Source organism: Callionymus lyra, chromosome 2 (genome assembly GCF_982586985.1).
Source record: "Callionymus lyra chromosome 2, fCalLyr1.hap1.1, whole genome shotgun sequence".
NCBI lineage: Eukaryota > Metazoa > Chordata > Actinopteri > Syngnathiformes > Callionymidae > Callionymus > Callionymus lyra.
In genome coordinates this window covers 19,765,389-19,781,440 of record NC_141819.1, presented here as the reverse complement: position 1 = coordinate 19,781,440, position 16,052 = coordinate 19,765,389, and the positions used below count along the sequence as shown (strand labels likewise).

The window sequence follows — 16,052 nt, the reverse complement described above, 5'->3', positions numbered from 1 at the left end:
AACTTCAGACTGTATCCCTTCTGAAGCTGAGTGTTCATATTTATGGGAAGAGGGAAGGAAATGTTGCTGCCTTCTCCAACACAAGATGCTCTTAAAACATTCAGATGAAAGCTTCTGCTTTACATACCAATTCATATAACGTTCATTTTCATACACTGAGCGCCCCCTTGTGGTTGTCTACAGTAAATACACGTTTTGATTAAAAACACCTTTATTGTAAAAGAACAAACATGATCTTCATCTCCTCGGACTGGACCGGTAGAGATCCACGAGGATACACACACACACGACAAAAATTAACCACTTAATAAAGTTCATGTTTTGCTAATAATTAGGCACAGTCATGTGACTCATCCGACAGGAGACGTTTGTGGTGAGGGTTAGGCCGGAGCCTCGGAGTGCGAGTCGTTCTACGCCGCCAGGAGTTCTCGCTCTGGTTTCTGCTTCCGACGTTCTCGTGCTGAGACAAAAAGTGTTACGAGAAAATGTCACGCGTGTCAATGCTTTGAAACAAGAACTGGTTGACGACAGAAACGCAATGAAACGTCTAAACTGATCATGTGACTAAGCAACACACCTGGCTCCTCCTCCGCCGCCGCCTGTTCGGGAACCTCTGGAAGCTGTTCCTTGGGAACGTCCGGAAGCTCGACCTCTCCCTGTGGACAAATCATGGAATGAGGGCCTGACCAAAAAGGTAGAATGAGGGTGATGGTCATGTGACCGACCTCTGTGATGGCCTCCAGCTCAGCCAGCACAGCATCTTCATCTTCTTGAGTCAAGGAGCCGCCAAGAATCTCGTCAATTTGCTGAGAAAACATCAAGGTTTTTGTAAAAAACATTCACAAAACATACCATGATTATGTAAAATCACATGTATATGTTGAAGTCCATGTTTATATTAATGAAATGCTTAATATAAATCTTTAAAATGTATTTTTTTTTAAATAAGACTCACCCGCTGGTATTCAATTGCATCCTGAGTTTCGTCCATGATCCGCTCAACTTCCTCAATGGACATGACCTAAGAAGAGGACAAAGAAAGTGATGATGTCATCATGGCTGACCAGTAGTACGAATTAGATCATATTTGTTTACCTCATGCATTTTCTTCAGACACTCGTTTCCAACTTTCAAGCCATCCAGAACCTTCTTCTCAATCTGGACAAACTCCAGATCTTGGACCTAAGTGGGGACGCAGCTTACGTTAGTCAACACAGACAGAGATACATTTGTTTGGATGTTGTGTTAGTTCGTTAAAGGTATTTCTTTTCAGGCTGTATTTTTTTCCATATTTCTTTCTAGTTGGATGATCAGTGACTCGCTGCTGTGCAAGTCTTCTTACCATCGTCTCAAGATTGCTGATCTGGTTTTCTGTTTTGTCCAGAAGATTTTCCTGATAGCGTTTCTTCTTCAGCAGCAGTAGAGCTTTACTATTAGATAAATATAGAAAAAATACGTTTATGGAATTCAAAATATACCAATCATTTTAAATAAGGAAAATATTAATTTAGAGTTCTGAGTTCTTACTCCTTCTTTCCATCTCGTAGCAGCTGCTTGGCGAGCTGTCGATCAGTCTCCAGGCGAAGGTTTATTTTCTTCTGATATTGTCTCAGTTTATCTCTCTGCTGCTTCAGTTGCTGTGGACAAACAATTCAACACACATCAACATTACACATCATCACTTTCACAAGTCAAGTATGTGTCACTGTGCAGACACAACAAACCCCAGATTTATCACAACAACAATCTCTTAATAACATTTTTATAAAACATTAATTGTTATCTCTTATATGTCAACAATAATTGTCAGTGGACTCGTTGAATCCTTTTTCAAACACAATTGTGTTACATTTAAAAAATTAAATCTAAACAGCGACCGCACATTTAAGTCGCTTGACAAATACAAATGTGAAACTTCTACTATTGTATATTTGTGCTGGATCACATCGTTGACTCTATTTCGACACGTAAATTCAGTAAATCCTGTCATTTTCCAGGGCAGGTCTGGGACCCTTAGCAAAGCTAATGTTGTTAGCATAATGACGTCACTCACCAGAATGGCCTTGTCCTGCTCTGTCACTCGGCTCTGCTTCTTTTTCCCAAACAAGTTCCCCATCCTGACCCAGCATCCCACCTGAGCCGGCGACCCGAACTTCAAGATTTAGAAGAAGAAACTATTTTTCTGGAACTTAGCAGACGGAAGCTCCACACCCGCAGTGAAAAGTACGGGGGCCGTACATGGACAAACTGGGCGGAACCGGTTTGGTCGGTGTGCTGGTTAAATATTTAAAATAGCTTTGTCTTTTTATTTCATTTTTTTTTTTTATTCAATTCTACTTTATAATCCCTCAAATTTCACTACGATTGTGTGTCTTTAATCAACTTAATAAATTAAAAAAAGAGCATGAAATAATGCTCTAAGAATATTGTAAAGATAAAAAATGATAATTTATAAGTTAATTTAAATAATGTTAAGCCTTATCCTGGAACTATTTAATTTTACTCTTATTTCTTCGTAAAGAAGATGTGATGTGAAGACTAGAGGAAACATGTATAACTAAAATAAGCCACAAAGTCAATTCTGTCTACATTTATTTAAGAAATAGACGGTTGATGCGGGAAACAAAAAAAACACAGTAAAAAATAAATTCATCATAGTTTTGGAATTAATTTGCATATTAAAGAAACTTATATAAAAATCCCCAGAAATAGTGCAAGTTTCCACCACCAAAAAAAAACAACTGCTTCAACACCAAAATGTTCCCAAATCCTTCATCAGAATTCGTTCTTTTCTTGATGTGAAATGGGTTGAAGCTACATGCCACTGAAACTGCCACAAAACGTCCAATCATTGCACGTAAATTAATATGATAACAATATTTGTATACCTGTCCCTGAACCTGCTCACACGAGAAACGCTTTAACAAACGAATTGTTCACACAAAGACACCACATGGAGGGAAAAACGAGTAAATAAGAAAAGCTGCCTGCGATGCATTTCAGGAAATTGTAGATTTCTAAGATGCCTCCTTTACTTTATATGTAGAACTCTCTCCCGAACACCCTTAATAAATAATTGAAATTATTTAAACAATTCAGTAGATTCAACTTTACGTCATTAAATTGTTGCCGATGTTCTTGAACATCCTTTCGCAGAAAAAAAAAAAAAATTCTAAAAGACTTTGCGTTTACAAAGATAAAGTTGCATTACAACCGTTAGTAGGTGCTCAAAACAATTTGAATTCCCTCCATATTTAAATTAATTTCCGATGGTGTTGTTTTGGTTGTAATATTTTAAAGATGAATTTGTTTAAATTCATCCAGGATCATAAAATAGTGATATTATGGTCTGTCATGCAGACAAAACTGTAGTGGACCTGATGACGACAGCGATCACCTGAATATATTCATAAATAAAGATTCCATGTTTCTCTTATTACAACCAACAACACTCATTTTACTCTTTTCAATTAAATATTATCACGACTGAGGATGAGAAACGACCGGTTGAGTCGATGAACATGTGTACAAACAAAACACTCTCTATCCTCTCCTCTTCTGAGTTTTCCAACAAATGCAGTTTTGGTTTAAATCCTGGTGTTTGGATGTGAAATGACTGTGATTTAAAACCACCATCATGTGGATCTCAGAGAGGTTTTAGTTCCGGCCTGATGTGTAAAAGGCAATTGATGTCAGGTGTGAGTGTCCACGGACGACGGGCCGGACACACAAACGAAGAAGGTGAAGCAGAAGAAGTCTAGTGAAAAACCTGCAGCACCAGAGTGACACACACACACACACACACACACACACACACACACACAGGCCAGATCAGAGTCTGTCACACACTTGGACACACTCATGGTCAGTTCAGAGTGGGTCAGTGTCAACCAGGTCCAGTCTTGAAGTAGACATGTGTCGGTTGGAAGCTCCGGGCAGATCCATCCTGATCCGGACTCAAAGCTGGTGCACGATGCTGTCGTTGGTGCGCTGACCTGTGGCGTCCGACTCCAGCCGCTGCCACTGGAAGGTCGTGCTGAGAGAACCCACCTCCAGGTCCTCGTGCTCCTGCTCTTTAGCGAACTCCAGGAAGACCTGCAGGAGGGGCCAGAAGAGGGTTATATGGAGGGGGCGGAGCCAGACAATCGTGTGACTTTTGGACAAACCTGCTCAAGCGTGGACTGGGAGAAGTTGTAATCCTCCAGGTGGAAACTTTGTTTGGCGGTCTCCAGGTCACAGAAACACTTGGATAAACTCTTCACATCTTCACTGGGTATCTTGTAGACCATCAGAGTGGTGAAGCTTCAGGGACAGAGGGAGAACTTTACTTCTTTACACTCACATGAACACACCGTCTGAAGCCCACCTTTCTTGTCGGGCAGCGTGCGGGAACATCCTCACGATCTCGTTGTGCAGCTGCTCCACTTGATGACTCGTGGGCGCCTCCTGCAGTTTCACCTCCAAACTGTAGCCTCGACCAAACTTGGACTTGAGGTGCTGGATGGATCCGATACATCTGAGTCGAGAGAACATATTTATTCAGCATCACGGAGAGGGATTCAACAAAATATAATTCCTCAAATCAAACACCGACCTGAGCCGACCGGACACCATGATGGCGACCCGATCACACACAGCCTCAGCCTCCTCCATGTAGTGGGTGGTCAGCACGGCGCTGCGCTGACCGCTGTTGACGGCAGCTCGCAGGGCTCTCCTGTAGAGGGAGACAGAGAGGCAGAAGAAACGTGTCATGGTCACAAGCGACAACTGGACCCCGGAAAATAATGTGAAATTATTGAAAGTTAAACAAACGTAGTCAAACATATTGTAGTTCATGTGACAATTTGAGTTAAGATGACATGTCTACAAAACATGTGTCAAATTCAGCCAACATAAATGATGGAAAACTGAAGAGATGGAAAGGTTTGATCCAGAGTTATGGTCAATTACAACAAGCCGGTTCACGACCAGTTCAGAACCAGTGCTTAATTAAAACACACAAGGATTCCAACACTCACCACGTGCGCTGTTTTGACTTCGGGTCCATCCCTGACGACGGCTCGTCCAGCAGAATGATCTCAGGGTTGCCGAGCATGCTCAGAGCGAAGAGGAGCTGCCAACGAGAATCAAGTCAACAAACTTCATGACGTCATGAGCAGGAGTCTCTCACCTTCCTCTTGAGTCCGCCGGACAGTGTCTTGGTCTGTTTGTTCAGATGGTCCTTCAGCTCCAGAGCTCCCACCACCCTGACCAACAGAAGTCATGAGCATGCTGCCCACCATTTTTTAAAAGCCAACAGTTGACCAGCGACTTTGAACTCGACGACTGACCTCTGAATGATTCCAGGCACGTCGTCCCCTTTCAGCCCTTTGATGGCCGCATAGATCTCCAGGTGCTCCTGCAGGGTCACTCTGGGCCACAGCGGGTTCACCTGAGGACAGTAGCCCACATGGTCCAGACCCGTATCCCCTGGACCAAACTCAGCACTGTAGTCGCCCATCAGAACCTGACATGATTTAATTAAAATGTTAATTTCAGAAAAAATAATGTTTCATTTGTAAATCCTTACCTGTCCAGAAGAGGGCTCTAAATCCCCCGCCAGCATGTGCATGATGGTGCTCTTCCCTGATCCGTTAGGACCCAATAGTCCAAACACTTCACCTGAGGAATGCAAGTTACATCAAGGCAAGGTTATTTTCTGTGAGTGTATTTGTGTGTATATATTTAAACAATACAGTAGTCCCTCGTTCACCTTCTGCGGTCTGAGACGGATGGCTCCTCATATGCAATGTTGAGGTGCAAGCCCAAATACATTCTGTTAAAAATGTTCATTTGAAACCTTGTCCATCCACTTGTATTTATTAATTATTTCATGTTGTTAAAATGATATACAAACTGTGTGATAATAATAATAAAAAAAAATGTAATGACAGTTTGGGAAAGGTTTATAAAGAGCGCAAGGAAGGACCATGAGAACTCAACATGTATTTGAACAGTGAAAAATAAACGAGGGACAACTGTTCATCCATTGATGACTATATTTTGTTTTCCCCAACATGGTTAACTGTTGCGTCTGAAAAATGTTCTCACCTTTGCGGACACAGAAGCAGACGTTGGATGCTGCCTCTTTTTTGTTTTTGTTGAAGGAGAAACCTTCAGTTCCTCCTTCATACTGTTTCCTAACGTTGTCCACCACGATCAGGGGTTTCTGCTCAAGAGAAGAAATAAAAGTTGTCTCAGGAGCAGCAGACGACCTCCGGGGGAAATGTAAAGGTCGATTATCAATTGGGAGATGTAGATATAACTAGGAGATAAGGTAAGAGAGGCCAGAATGAGATGGTTTGGTCACGTACAGAGGAGGGATAGTGAGTATATTGGTAGAAGGATGCTGGTGTTGGAACTGCCGGGCAGGAGGTGTAGAGGAAGACCAAAGTGAAGGTTTATGGATGTAGTGAAAGGGGACATGAAGTTGGTTGGTGTGAGACAGGGGGATAAAGAGAACATGGTTAGATGGAGGAGGTTGATTCAATGTGGCGACCCCTGAAAGGAGCAGCCGAAAGGAAAAGAAGAAGAAGAAGAAGATATAACTAGACAAACACCTGCTGACAAGACGCGCACGTGAGCGCCTCTTTAACACGAGCTCTCTCCATCGTAACGTCTTCGTCCTCATTCTCAACTTCATCTGGGATCTTCTCCAGTTTGGGTTTGGAATCGCAGGAAATTCTGTATATAAAAAAATAAAAATTACAATTAATTTTTTTCAAAATAAAACCTTAATAAAGCTGCAAACTTGTTAAAATGAGAAAAAGCATACAAAAATATATATATATTTGGGAAAGATAATGAGAGGTGTTTCACCTGCACAGTTGGTCCGTCTTCATGGTTCTTCCTCCATAACGTCGCTCCAGCCATCGCAGGATAAAAATCAGCACAGCACACTGAAAGTACGGCTGACAAACACAGTCATTTTTAACAACTATGTAACCGTTGTCATGGCAACAACTGTATATCTACAGGTATGTATACAACTCACAGCGACGACGGCAACCAATAGATTGTTCCAATAGAACGTTTCCTCACTGTAGGGCGAGATGAACGTGGCCTGAGGACGAGGAGAGGTTGACAACAACAACAATGTTCAGTCACAAGTCAATATTTTTCTTGTGGACAGGCGTTACCTTGGTGATGCACGTGAGACATCCCATCAGTGGGTACAGCGGGTTGAACAAGCACAGCAGGTTGTGGAGGTTCCGGCTCAGAAACGGACTGTCCCTGACGAACAGCTGAACCAGGAAGGATGACACCACACACACCTGCCGAACCAATCAGTGAGTCAACACCACCCTGACCTCTGACCCCTCTGTGATCATGTGACTTACCATCATAGAGATGACAGAGAAGAAGTCTCTGTTGCTCTGGACCCCAGCAAAGCCGAAAGAGAACACGTATGTGAAAAGGATCACTGCGGGGCAGAATCCCACAATTGACAGAATCTGGACGACAGGGAACAAAACCGGGCCATAAACAGTCAGAACCAGAACATAAGGTCCAAAGCGTATTAAACCAGCACAAAGGTTCAGATGAAGACGTACCACAGCTATGAGGTTGCTGGTGGTCAGCAAGTCTCCAGAGTGGAAGGAGAACAAGACAGTGGTCATGCAGGTCAGGATCAGGTAGAAGAAGGGGACGTCCACGCTGGCGAGACCGCACCAGTACGCTGACGGGAACAAACCAGAGATCCGCAGAGAAGAGCGACTTTTGATCTGAGGAACAAGGAGGGTTTCAGCAGACTGACCAGCAGCTTTCATTCAACACTTTATATCACCGAGTGTGTACCTCGCGGTCCCGCGTGTGGTCCATGGCAAAGTACGCCGGCATCCCCGCCGCCAACATCCCCAGATTTATGGCCTCAATGTAGATCATGTCGTAGGCCGTACCATCAGAGATTTGCTGGGTGAGGCAAAGTGCATTTTTAGTTTTAAAAGGTATGAAAAAAATGATGGAAGTATATCAGTGATAACTTTATGTTAAAGAGTTCAATTTAACATTTGAAAAGATTTTTTAAACTAATGTATTTATTTGTATTATTATTATTATAGTATAATTTAATTCAAAAATGTGTATATTAAAGGGTTGACTTCTTTTTTGTTTTTTGTATCTTGTATTTATTAATAAAGAAATAGCTAATAATAAAAAGAAAAGCTAATACATCATTTAAATATAGAACTTAAGTTAAATTACACAATAAGAAAATACTCTGATGACACTGAAGGACTTCCTTAAAAAATGCTCTGGATTAATTTAATCTCACATGGTCAAATGGTTTGGTCCATGTTCGGATACGTCCAGAACCGTTGAGTCCTCTCAGGAGAGCGTTGGACAGAATGTTGACGACCATCGGGAGCGAGTGAACCATCGTTCCATTGAACGCGACACTGAAACTCAAATCCTGCGTCGATTCAATAAGGATGAAGGTTATAAAGATATCAGATTGATGAGAAGGTTGAGCAGAACCTTGGCAGATCCCGACACGTTGATGGCGGCGCTGTGGGGAGCAGCAGACATATAGTCTCCCTGATTCATCATCTCCACCTTCAGGTCCTGGGCCTCCAGCTGGTGGATCAAGTCTGAAATATCAGAACCTGCAGGACATCACAGACATGAAAGTTAAACTCTTGCAGGTCCACAGAACCTTCAGCACCACTGGAGTGTTACCGGTAGAGTTCTGGACCAGCAGGCTGGTGTAATATCTGTGAGGATGCTGGTTTCGCCGCAGCAGGTACATGGGTTGAAACTGCAGGTCCGGGGAGTGGATGTGGATGTTTCCAGTGACGAGGGACAAGACTAGGACGGCAGTCAGAAACACCAGGAACAAGCAGAACCTGTGGAGAGACCCAGGTCAGGACTTTGGAACCATCATCAGCTGATGATATTCAGAACGATGTATCCTACGTGTAGATGAAGGCCTTTCTTTCTCGCCGCATGTTCAGCATATGCAGCCACACGATGGCGCTGAACTGCTGCCGCCACAGAGCTCTGCCCGACACCACGTCCGACCTGCCGTCGCTGAAGGTCAACAAGCGCTGATCCGTGTCGTCCACAGACACGCTCTCAGAGTCCTCTTCTGCCTGAGCCTGGTTAAACACGCTGTAGTCTGGACACACACGATGACCACTTCCTGTTAGTATACTAGTCCTCAATAACATCACGTTTCTTTTTGTATTATGTTCCATCTTCCTAACTACAACACAACACAACACGGATGTACTATGAACCGTTACGTAAATACCGTCTTGTAGTTTTCTCTATGATGATTATGTTGTGACTCACCTGATTGGTCGACTCCGGACTCGGACTCAAGACGCAGAAACACATCTTCCAGTGTTGTCATGGAAACACCATAGCTGAGAATTCCCAGCTGAGGTTGAGTATCAAACTGTGTGAACAAACCTGTAGATGATGTTGTTTGTAAGTATTATTATTTATTTTTTATGTGGAAGAAACAGTTTTTAATGTTCATCGCTGTTCAACATTTTGCATAATTTTTCCATTTTAAGAGCTTATTCTGTTATCTATTTTTAAATTAGTAAAAAAAAAATGCAATTAGTTGCAATTAATTAATTACAGTAATAATTCCTGCTTTATTCATTTTTAATGATTTTTATCCTCAAAATGTTGTCTGGAAGTTGCATTTTTGTAAAAAACAAACAAACAAACAAATATTTTTATGCTTTTTTTTGGTACTTTTTTTAAGAATGGTCAGTCACATCCTTAAATGGACATGAATTGGTCACGTGATTCATTCAATACTTTTTTATGTATTTATAATAATTATGTATGTACTTTTATTCAAACTTCTATAACTTGATATAGACTTGAGGTTTTAATATTATTTTCTAATCATTTATACAAAAGAACACAGCAATATTCAGCCCTGATGAGGTGAAAGCTAGTTGGGACTTAAATTCAGCAGAATGTAAATGACTGGAACTAAATCTGTTCCAAACAATAAAGACTTAATTAAGAAACTTTTTTTCTTGTAAATCATTCAAAAATTTTAATTTTAAGTTCAGGGCTTTTAACTGCTATTTTACTTTAAATTAAAAGATAGACTTAATGACGATGACGATGATGACATCACTAACCTGGAAATGCGTTGATGCTCTCAAACGGCAGAGTGAAGGTCAACTCGGACTCATGCTGCCTTGACAACTTGGACTTGGGAACGTGGGTCTGGACCAGAGAGGAGATCTGGTCTGGATCGCAATTCTTATTGATAGACATCCTGGCGGGACAAAGACATGAATGATCACTTCACTTCACTTCATGCATATCAACAGATAAATAACTTAATAAATAATAAAATCTAAATCAAACAGGAAGCATCAAAGTGCAGACATGGTTGGATGTATGAAAGAAGGATGTGATCATTATTGGATGTTTTGGATTGATGATAGAACGATGGATGATAAAAAAAAATGAGTGTAGATGAACAAGAGAATCTTAAGCAGGTCCTCATCTCCTGACCTCAGATGATAACCGACTCCAGACTTGGTCTTCAGGTACATGGAGGAGCCGACACACTTGAGTGTACCGTTGGAGATCACCGCCTTCCGATCTGTGGACCAGATTTAAAAGCAAGTTGGTTTGATGCATGTTGTCCCTTTTCCTAAACCTCTGTGTGTGCATTTTCGTGAATAAGATACGAGTCCTGTGGGATGTTACCAGCCAGGATGTCAGCCTCGTCCATGAAGTGAGTGCTGAGAACGATGACACGACCAGCTCGGAGGCTCTTCAGCAGGGTCCACACTTGGTGTCGGGAGCAGGGATCCATACCTGCTGTGGGCTCGTCCAGCAGTAGAATCTGAGCCAAACATGGACATAAGAGTTCACAATCAGAGTCAGTGTTGAGCACAGGTTAGACTTAGTACCTTGGGATCTCCCAGGATGGCGATGCCCACTGAAAGCTTCCTCTTTTGACCCCCACTTAGGTTCTTGGCCTGGGCACCCATTATCTTCTCCAGGTCCAAGTCCTTCAGAACTTTACTGACCTTGGAAGAACACAGCATTCACAGATCAAGACTCTCAGCTCTGTTCATTCATCAAATCGTCAACACTGCTTCCTTGGTACCTGGGCATCCACCTGGTCCCGGGGAATCCCTTTTATGGCAGCAAAGATGTTCAGGTGTTCTTGCACGGTGAGGACGTCAAAGACAATGTTGAACTGGGGACAAATCCCTACCAGCTGCTTCATATTCTCGCCGTCCACCATGTCCGACACTGAAGTGCCGTAGATTGTGGCCGAGCCACCGCTCGGCGGACAAATGCCGCACAGGATGTTCATCAGAGTGGACTTTCCGGCGCCGCTGTGGCCCAGCAAAGCCATAATCTGACCCTCGTAAATATCAAAGGTCAATCCTAGTGGAGGTGAGTTTAGACAGAGAAGTCAGACATTATTTCTAAGCAACAAAGTTCTTTACAATGACTCAAGTTAACTTAAGTTTATTCATGTATTTCTACACGTGTGTGATATTTACCTCTCAGGGCTTCCACCTTGTTGTCTTTATCGGAGTACACTTTGCTGATGTTGTTGATGCTGCAACATTCACCACAAGATTAAAAACATATTCACCAAACAAAAGAGTTGCAAAAGTATTCAAGGTATTTTACCGTATCGCTTCCTTGCCTCTGAACTCTGGTGACACCGGTTCCACTGACTCGTCTCCACCAGCGGGGGCGCCGTTCACCTCTGATTCATACGCTGAAGTGACTTCGACATAGTTTTCACGCTGCCTGGACCAGTAAGACGGTTTAAGGAAGTACAGCACGGACCGCCGCTTTCCAAATTCACCTGCGTGCACAGATAGATACTACATTAAGCAAAAAGATAGTTCAAAGCTGAGAAATATGGTAGTAAATTTGATAGCGATGTTTAAATTATGAGTTATAAGTTTGTTTCAAGTTGAATCATTAAACATGTTACTGTGGAATCGACAACCTCGCTTGCAGCTAATGAACCTAAAGTAAGTCATAGTGTATAGTGTATGTTCTAGTGTTTGTAATGCTCTTACGCAGCGGTCAAAATCTTTTAGCTGTCCAAGTTGCCGAACAGAATGTTTATTTACCAAAAGGAAGTTTGAGTTTTGATACCGTCTCTGTATAGTTGTTGACATCTCTGTCCATTATCTTATATTGGAACCGACATTGTTATAGGTTAAAAAAAAAACTAAAATATGCTAAAAGACACGCTTCAAATAGACTAATTTTGTTCCAAACTATTTCTTTTGTCGAGGTATGATTAAAAGACGGACATTAAAGACGAGCCCCGTGGAGGTATTTGGATGTTTTTAAGTGTATTTTTGGACGAGGAGGACAAAGAAAAGTGATCACTATTCACAACCATCATATGGACATATCTTTGGATGCAGCTCCAACACAGATTACTCTGAAAATAATCTCAACCCTTAGTCGACATGAGGGCGCCATGTCATACCTGGCAGCACCTGGTCCAGGTAGATGGCCAGCAACAAGTAAAGGACACAGTCCAGTGGGAGCATGACCAGAGGGACATAAAGAGGATGAGGTCCACTTGTCAGTGAGGAGAACACGGCGCCATCACCCTGGGCCTCCAAGTACACCACCTGTCACACACAAAGGTCAAACAGCAGGTAACACACATAACAGGCAGGTGCTATGAGTCTCACCTGCGCAATGCCAATAGAAAAAGCACTTGGAGAGAAAAGGCACAGGAGCCAGACCAGTGGCTGCGGGAAGTCCTTCATCAGGACTGTAAAGAGGGACAGGCAACCCAGAAGAACTGTCAGCATGGAGCCCACAGAGCTGGCGAACTTTGGCTTCTTAAACAACGGAGTCATCAGGAAGGAGAAGGAGATCTGAACAGACGCAACACATGATTACTCCCACATCCATACACCATCATCTAAGATCATAACTGACTCACAGATGATATTCCGTAGAGAGAGATGAGGGAGAAGATGACAAAGAAGTCGCTGTTGGGGAAGAGGGCAGTGCAGGTGGCAATGACGGACATCAGTAGGGCCATGGTGGTGACCAGGGCAGCGTAGAGGAGCCCCCAAGACAACCTGAGCACACAAACATCAGCAACAAATGACGCATGTTTTTTAAACACTTGATGTTCCACTCCTCACCAGAAGGCCGAGTCATAAAGCCCCATCATTGTCATGGTGTCTTTAAGCCGCTGCTCCTTCTCTGCAGCCACGTTGACGATGAGAAAGGTAACAAAGGGCGTGAAGGCCAGAACTAGGTAAATGGAAATGAGAGCATGGGAGAACTTCTGGACCTCCACAGACCCGGGCTGCCCCATCATCACCACCTTCAGATCCAACTCGCTCCTCACAGAACGTTTGGTCTGCATCTGAAGCAGCAGAAACCAGAGACATGTTATTGACACAGCTACAGAAGTGGAAACTCAACATTGTCATCGTATTGTACAGTTGTGGTGAACGTGTCTGTCATGCAAGTGAGAAATTGATGCAGTCATGGTGACTTGGATGAAACACGATAAACCAACATGACCTTGAGATGTCTGTATCAGTTGACGCTTCAATGAGCAAATATTTTCTCATCTCAGTGTTAAAAAAAAGCTTTTATTTAAGAAGTCATGTTGCTTTAAAGGGGCCAAGTTTATAGTGTGAATGTTAAGTATGCAGTACATAAACATAAGACTGGTCTACATTTGTGTTGGTTGCAGGACAAGATGTTCACATATAAACAAGCCACATGCTGCCCCACCCAGTTCCCCTTTCTAACCATGATCAACATATTTGCGCGTTCTGAGACTCCAGGAATAATAGAGCAACCCTGAAGACATTCTCTTCAAATGAGTCATCGCATTCTGTTTACTTACGCTTATTGCCTTTCTCAGTTGATCAAATCACTTGCTCTTCCGCTTCCATTACATTTTCTCAACACCTCAGTTCAGCTCTCATAATAAAAACTTTAAAAAATGTTTAAAGAAAGTCAGCTACAAATAGCTACAATAACCCTATTTCCTGACAATACCTGTAAATGATCACTGATTATATTTAGAGTATTTATTCCTTAAAAGGCAGAAAAATGGCGACAGTATTAAAAATGTGGATTGTACCAAACCCTAAATAGGACAACAATGATAAAAGCTTCTATTCTATCATAACAACAACAACAATAATGATAATAATTGTGTGTGACCTAATCTCACCTGGATGATCGCTGCGTCAATCAGCCTCTGTAGACTGATGAACCCTGAGTACCAGTAGTTTGCACCTTGACAGTTGATGGGGCTAGAGAAGCAGCTTGCTGCAGGTCACAGATAAACTTTATCAGAAACTCCTCAATACCTCCAAAATGAATGTTAACTTTACCAATGGACTCTGTGAAGTCACTGGGAAGTGGAAGTTGGTTGTAAGGAAAGCGGAGTCGGTAAGACATGGCAGAGCTGTCGGTGAAGACAACTCCCACGTAGCTCGAGGGTTCATACAAACTGGCGTTCTCCAAGTCCTCTTCGCTTGCGAACATCTCCAGGTGGTCTTGCAGGTCTAACAGCACCAGAAGGAAATACCGTTAATTGCAGATATTCATAGAAATTTTAAACTGAAATTCCTTTTTTCGTTAGTGGTGCATTAACCTGTCCTGGTACATTAACTTTTGGAGATAAAATACTGCAGTTATGGTGAACGTTCTCCAATTTCAGTTTGTCATAGTGGGAAAACATGTCTACCATAAACACTATCTGATTTATAAAATGTTTAATGAATACAGATATGTACTTACGTATTAAGTAAACAGTGCTTAAACCTACAACAATTCAATGGTATGCCACTAAAATCTCAGGTATAATACACAAACTAAAAGTCAATAAAGCAACTGGCAATTTTAAGAATTGACCTCAGTTGATCAATAATAAGATGTAAATATAGAAGCTTATATAGTCTTATAACATCCTTACGCATCTGCTGAGCAACCTCCTCCATGATATGAGTGGTGACGTTTGTGATAGGAGTGTAGCCGAGACCGTGGAAGAGGAAGTGGTCATCCAGTTCCAGCTCCACAGTGCTGATGGGACCATAGTAGACATGAGGGTTTAGGGTGCTGATGAGGATGAGGAGGGTCAAGAGCATCAGGGGCAGCACCACCTCCTAAAATAAAGAAGGACAATCGTCACACAGGCAGTTCAAATCGACAGATAATAAACGTATAGTAACTATAGAAACTCATTTGAATGTGTATATTAGTTTTGCAAAACACAATGATGATACAAAACATAGACTTTCACTATTGAGACTTTTATAACTGTTAGTATTGAACAGGAATTTGGGCTCATAGCTCACCTGTAAACTCTGTTGCTTGGTTCTCCACTTGATCAGCAGATTCTTATAAAGCAGGCTGCGGGTCTGGGTCCAGATCCCGGCGTGTCTGCTGGCCCTGGGCAGAGACATGCTCGCTGCATTCCGCATCTGGTCCCGGTCCGGACCAGCCGTCTCCTCTCTGCTACCGCAATCAGCTGCAAGAACCACCAGAACATTTCAGACAAGCGGTTCTGTCGGACTCACCAGTTCATGTCCAACCCTATTTTCGTGACTGTTCCTGGACCAAGGCTCACCTGTTTACCTCCACTGAACGTTAGCAACCTGCTTTGTTTACATCACTTTCACTAGAACAGTACCGATTTTAACCAGCGCAACGATTTACATATTACTAGGACGGAAACAAACAAAGATGATTCACCAAGTAAAGAAACACATTAAGAGATTTAACGTTTAATAACGTGTGTATACAGTATAAAGTCAGCATCAGTTTGCAGAAACGAGGCTAGCACTATTAGCACGATAAACGAGATCGTATCGGCAGAAAAAACCGGTAAAAAGATAACTCACGTATGAAATTCATTCACGCATGTTGGCTTTACCAGAGACGAAATTAAATTCAAATTTCGTTGCGATTATTTTCCTCAGAGAAATTAGATTTCACTTGCAGTGACTTCCCCACTTCTTCTGTGGTTTGGTAGCATTGAAAGCGCGTCACCTAGTGGT

At 42.4% G+C, this 16,052-nt stretch overlaps 2 protein-coding genes across 2 annotated transcripts; both read right to left on the bottom strand.

Moving 5' to 3' along the window:
- Positions 1-193: 193 nt before the first annotated feature.
- chmp6b (charged multivesicular body protein 6b) lies at positions 194-2,235 on the bottom strand. The gene is made up of 8 exons (XM_087782783.1): positions 2,054-2,235; positions 1,528-1,637; positions 1,343-1,430; positions 1,096-1,182; positions 956-1,021; positions 726-806; positions 578-656; positions 194-460 (listed from the first exon to the last, which is right to left on the bottom strand). The coding sequence occupies exons 1-8, from the start codon at positions 2,114-2,116 to the stop codon at positions 411-413; spliced, it is 624 nt and encodes a 207-aa protein (XP_087638909.1). The 5' UTR covers positions 2,117-2,235; the 3' UTR covers positions 194-410.
- A 1,585-nt stretch (positions 2,236-3,820) lies between these two features.
- On the bottom strand, positions 3,821-16,031 carry abca5 (ATP binding cassette subfamily A member 5). The gene is made up of 37 exons (XM_087783919.1): positions 15,897-16,031; positions 15,351-15,523; positions 14,969-15,158; positions 14,385-14,558; positions 14,222-14,319; positions 13,170-13,396; positions 12,962-13,103; positions 12,705-12,893; positions 12,494-12,641; positions 11,671-11,851; positions 11,538-11,596; positions 11,132-11,418; positions 10,932-11,051; positions 10,726-10,864; positions 10,528-10,618; positions 10,146-10,285; positions 9,331-9,450; positions 8,953-9,154; positions 8,716-8,882; positions 8,515-8,642; positions 8,312-8,449; positions 7,837-7,950; positions 7,593-7,763; positions 7,380-7,493; positions 7,179-7,313; positions 7,034-7,102; positions 6,859-6,950; positions 6,600-6,723; positions 6,091-6,208; positions 5,570-5,661; positions 5,331-5,506; positions 5,171-5,246; positions 5,019-5,113; positions 4,595-4,714; positions 4,367-4,516; positions 4,167-4,302; positions 3,821-4,095 (listed from the first exon to the last, which is right to left on the bottom strand). Exons 1-37 carry the CDS (start codon positions 15,907-15,909, stop codon positions 3,958-3,960), a joined length of 5,046 nt encoding a protein of 1,681 aa, XP_087640045.1. The 5' UTR covers positions 15,910-16,031; the 3' UTR covers positions 3,821-3,957.
- Positions 16,032-16,052: the final 21 nt, after the last annotated feature.

Coding starts and splice junctions, on each gene's coding strand:
- chmp6b (XM_087782783.1), bottom strand. CDS start 2,116: ATGGGGAACTTGTTTGGGAAAAAGAAGCAGAGCCGAGTGACAGAGCAG. Junction 1,183..1,342: donor TCAGCAATCTTGAGACGATG/GTAAGAAGACTT, acceptor GTCCCCACTTAG/GTCCAAGATCTGGAGTTTGT. Junction 807..955: donor ATGCAATTGAATACCAGCGG/GTGAGTCTTATT, acceptor ATGTTTTCTCAG/CAAATTGACGAGATTCTTGG.
- abca5 (XM_087783919.1), bottom strand. Junction 11,852..12,493: donor CCTGGACCAGGTGCTGCCAG/GTATGACATGGC, acceptor CTGTGCACGCAG/GTGAATTTGGAAAGCGGCGG. Junction 7,314..7,379: donor TCTCTGTCATCTCTATGATG/GTAAGTCACATG, acceptor TTGGTTCGGCAG/GTGTGTGTGGTGTCATCCTT.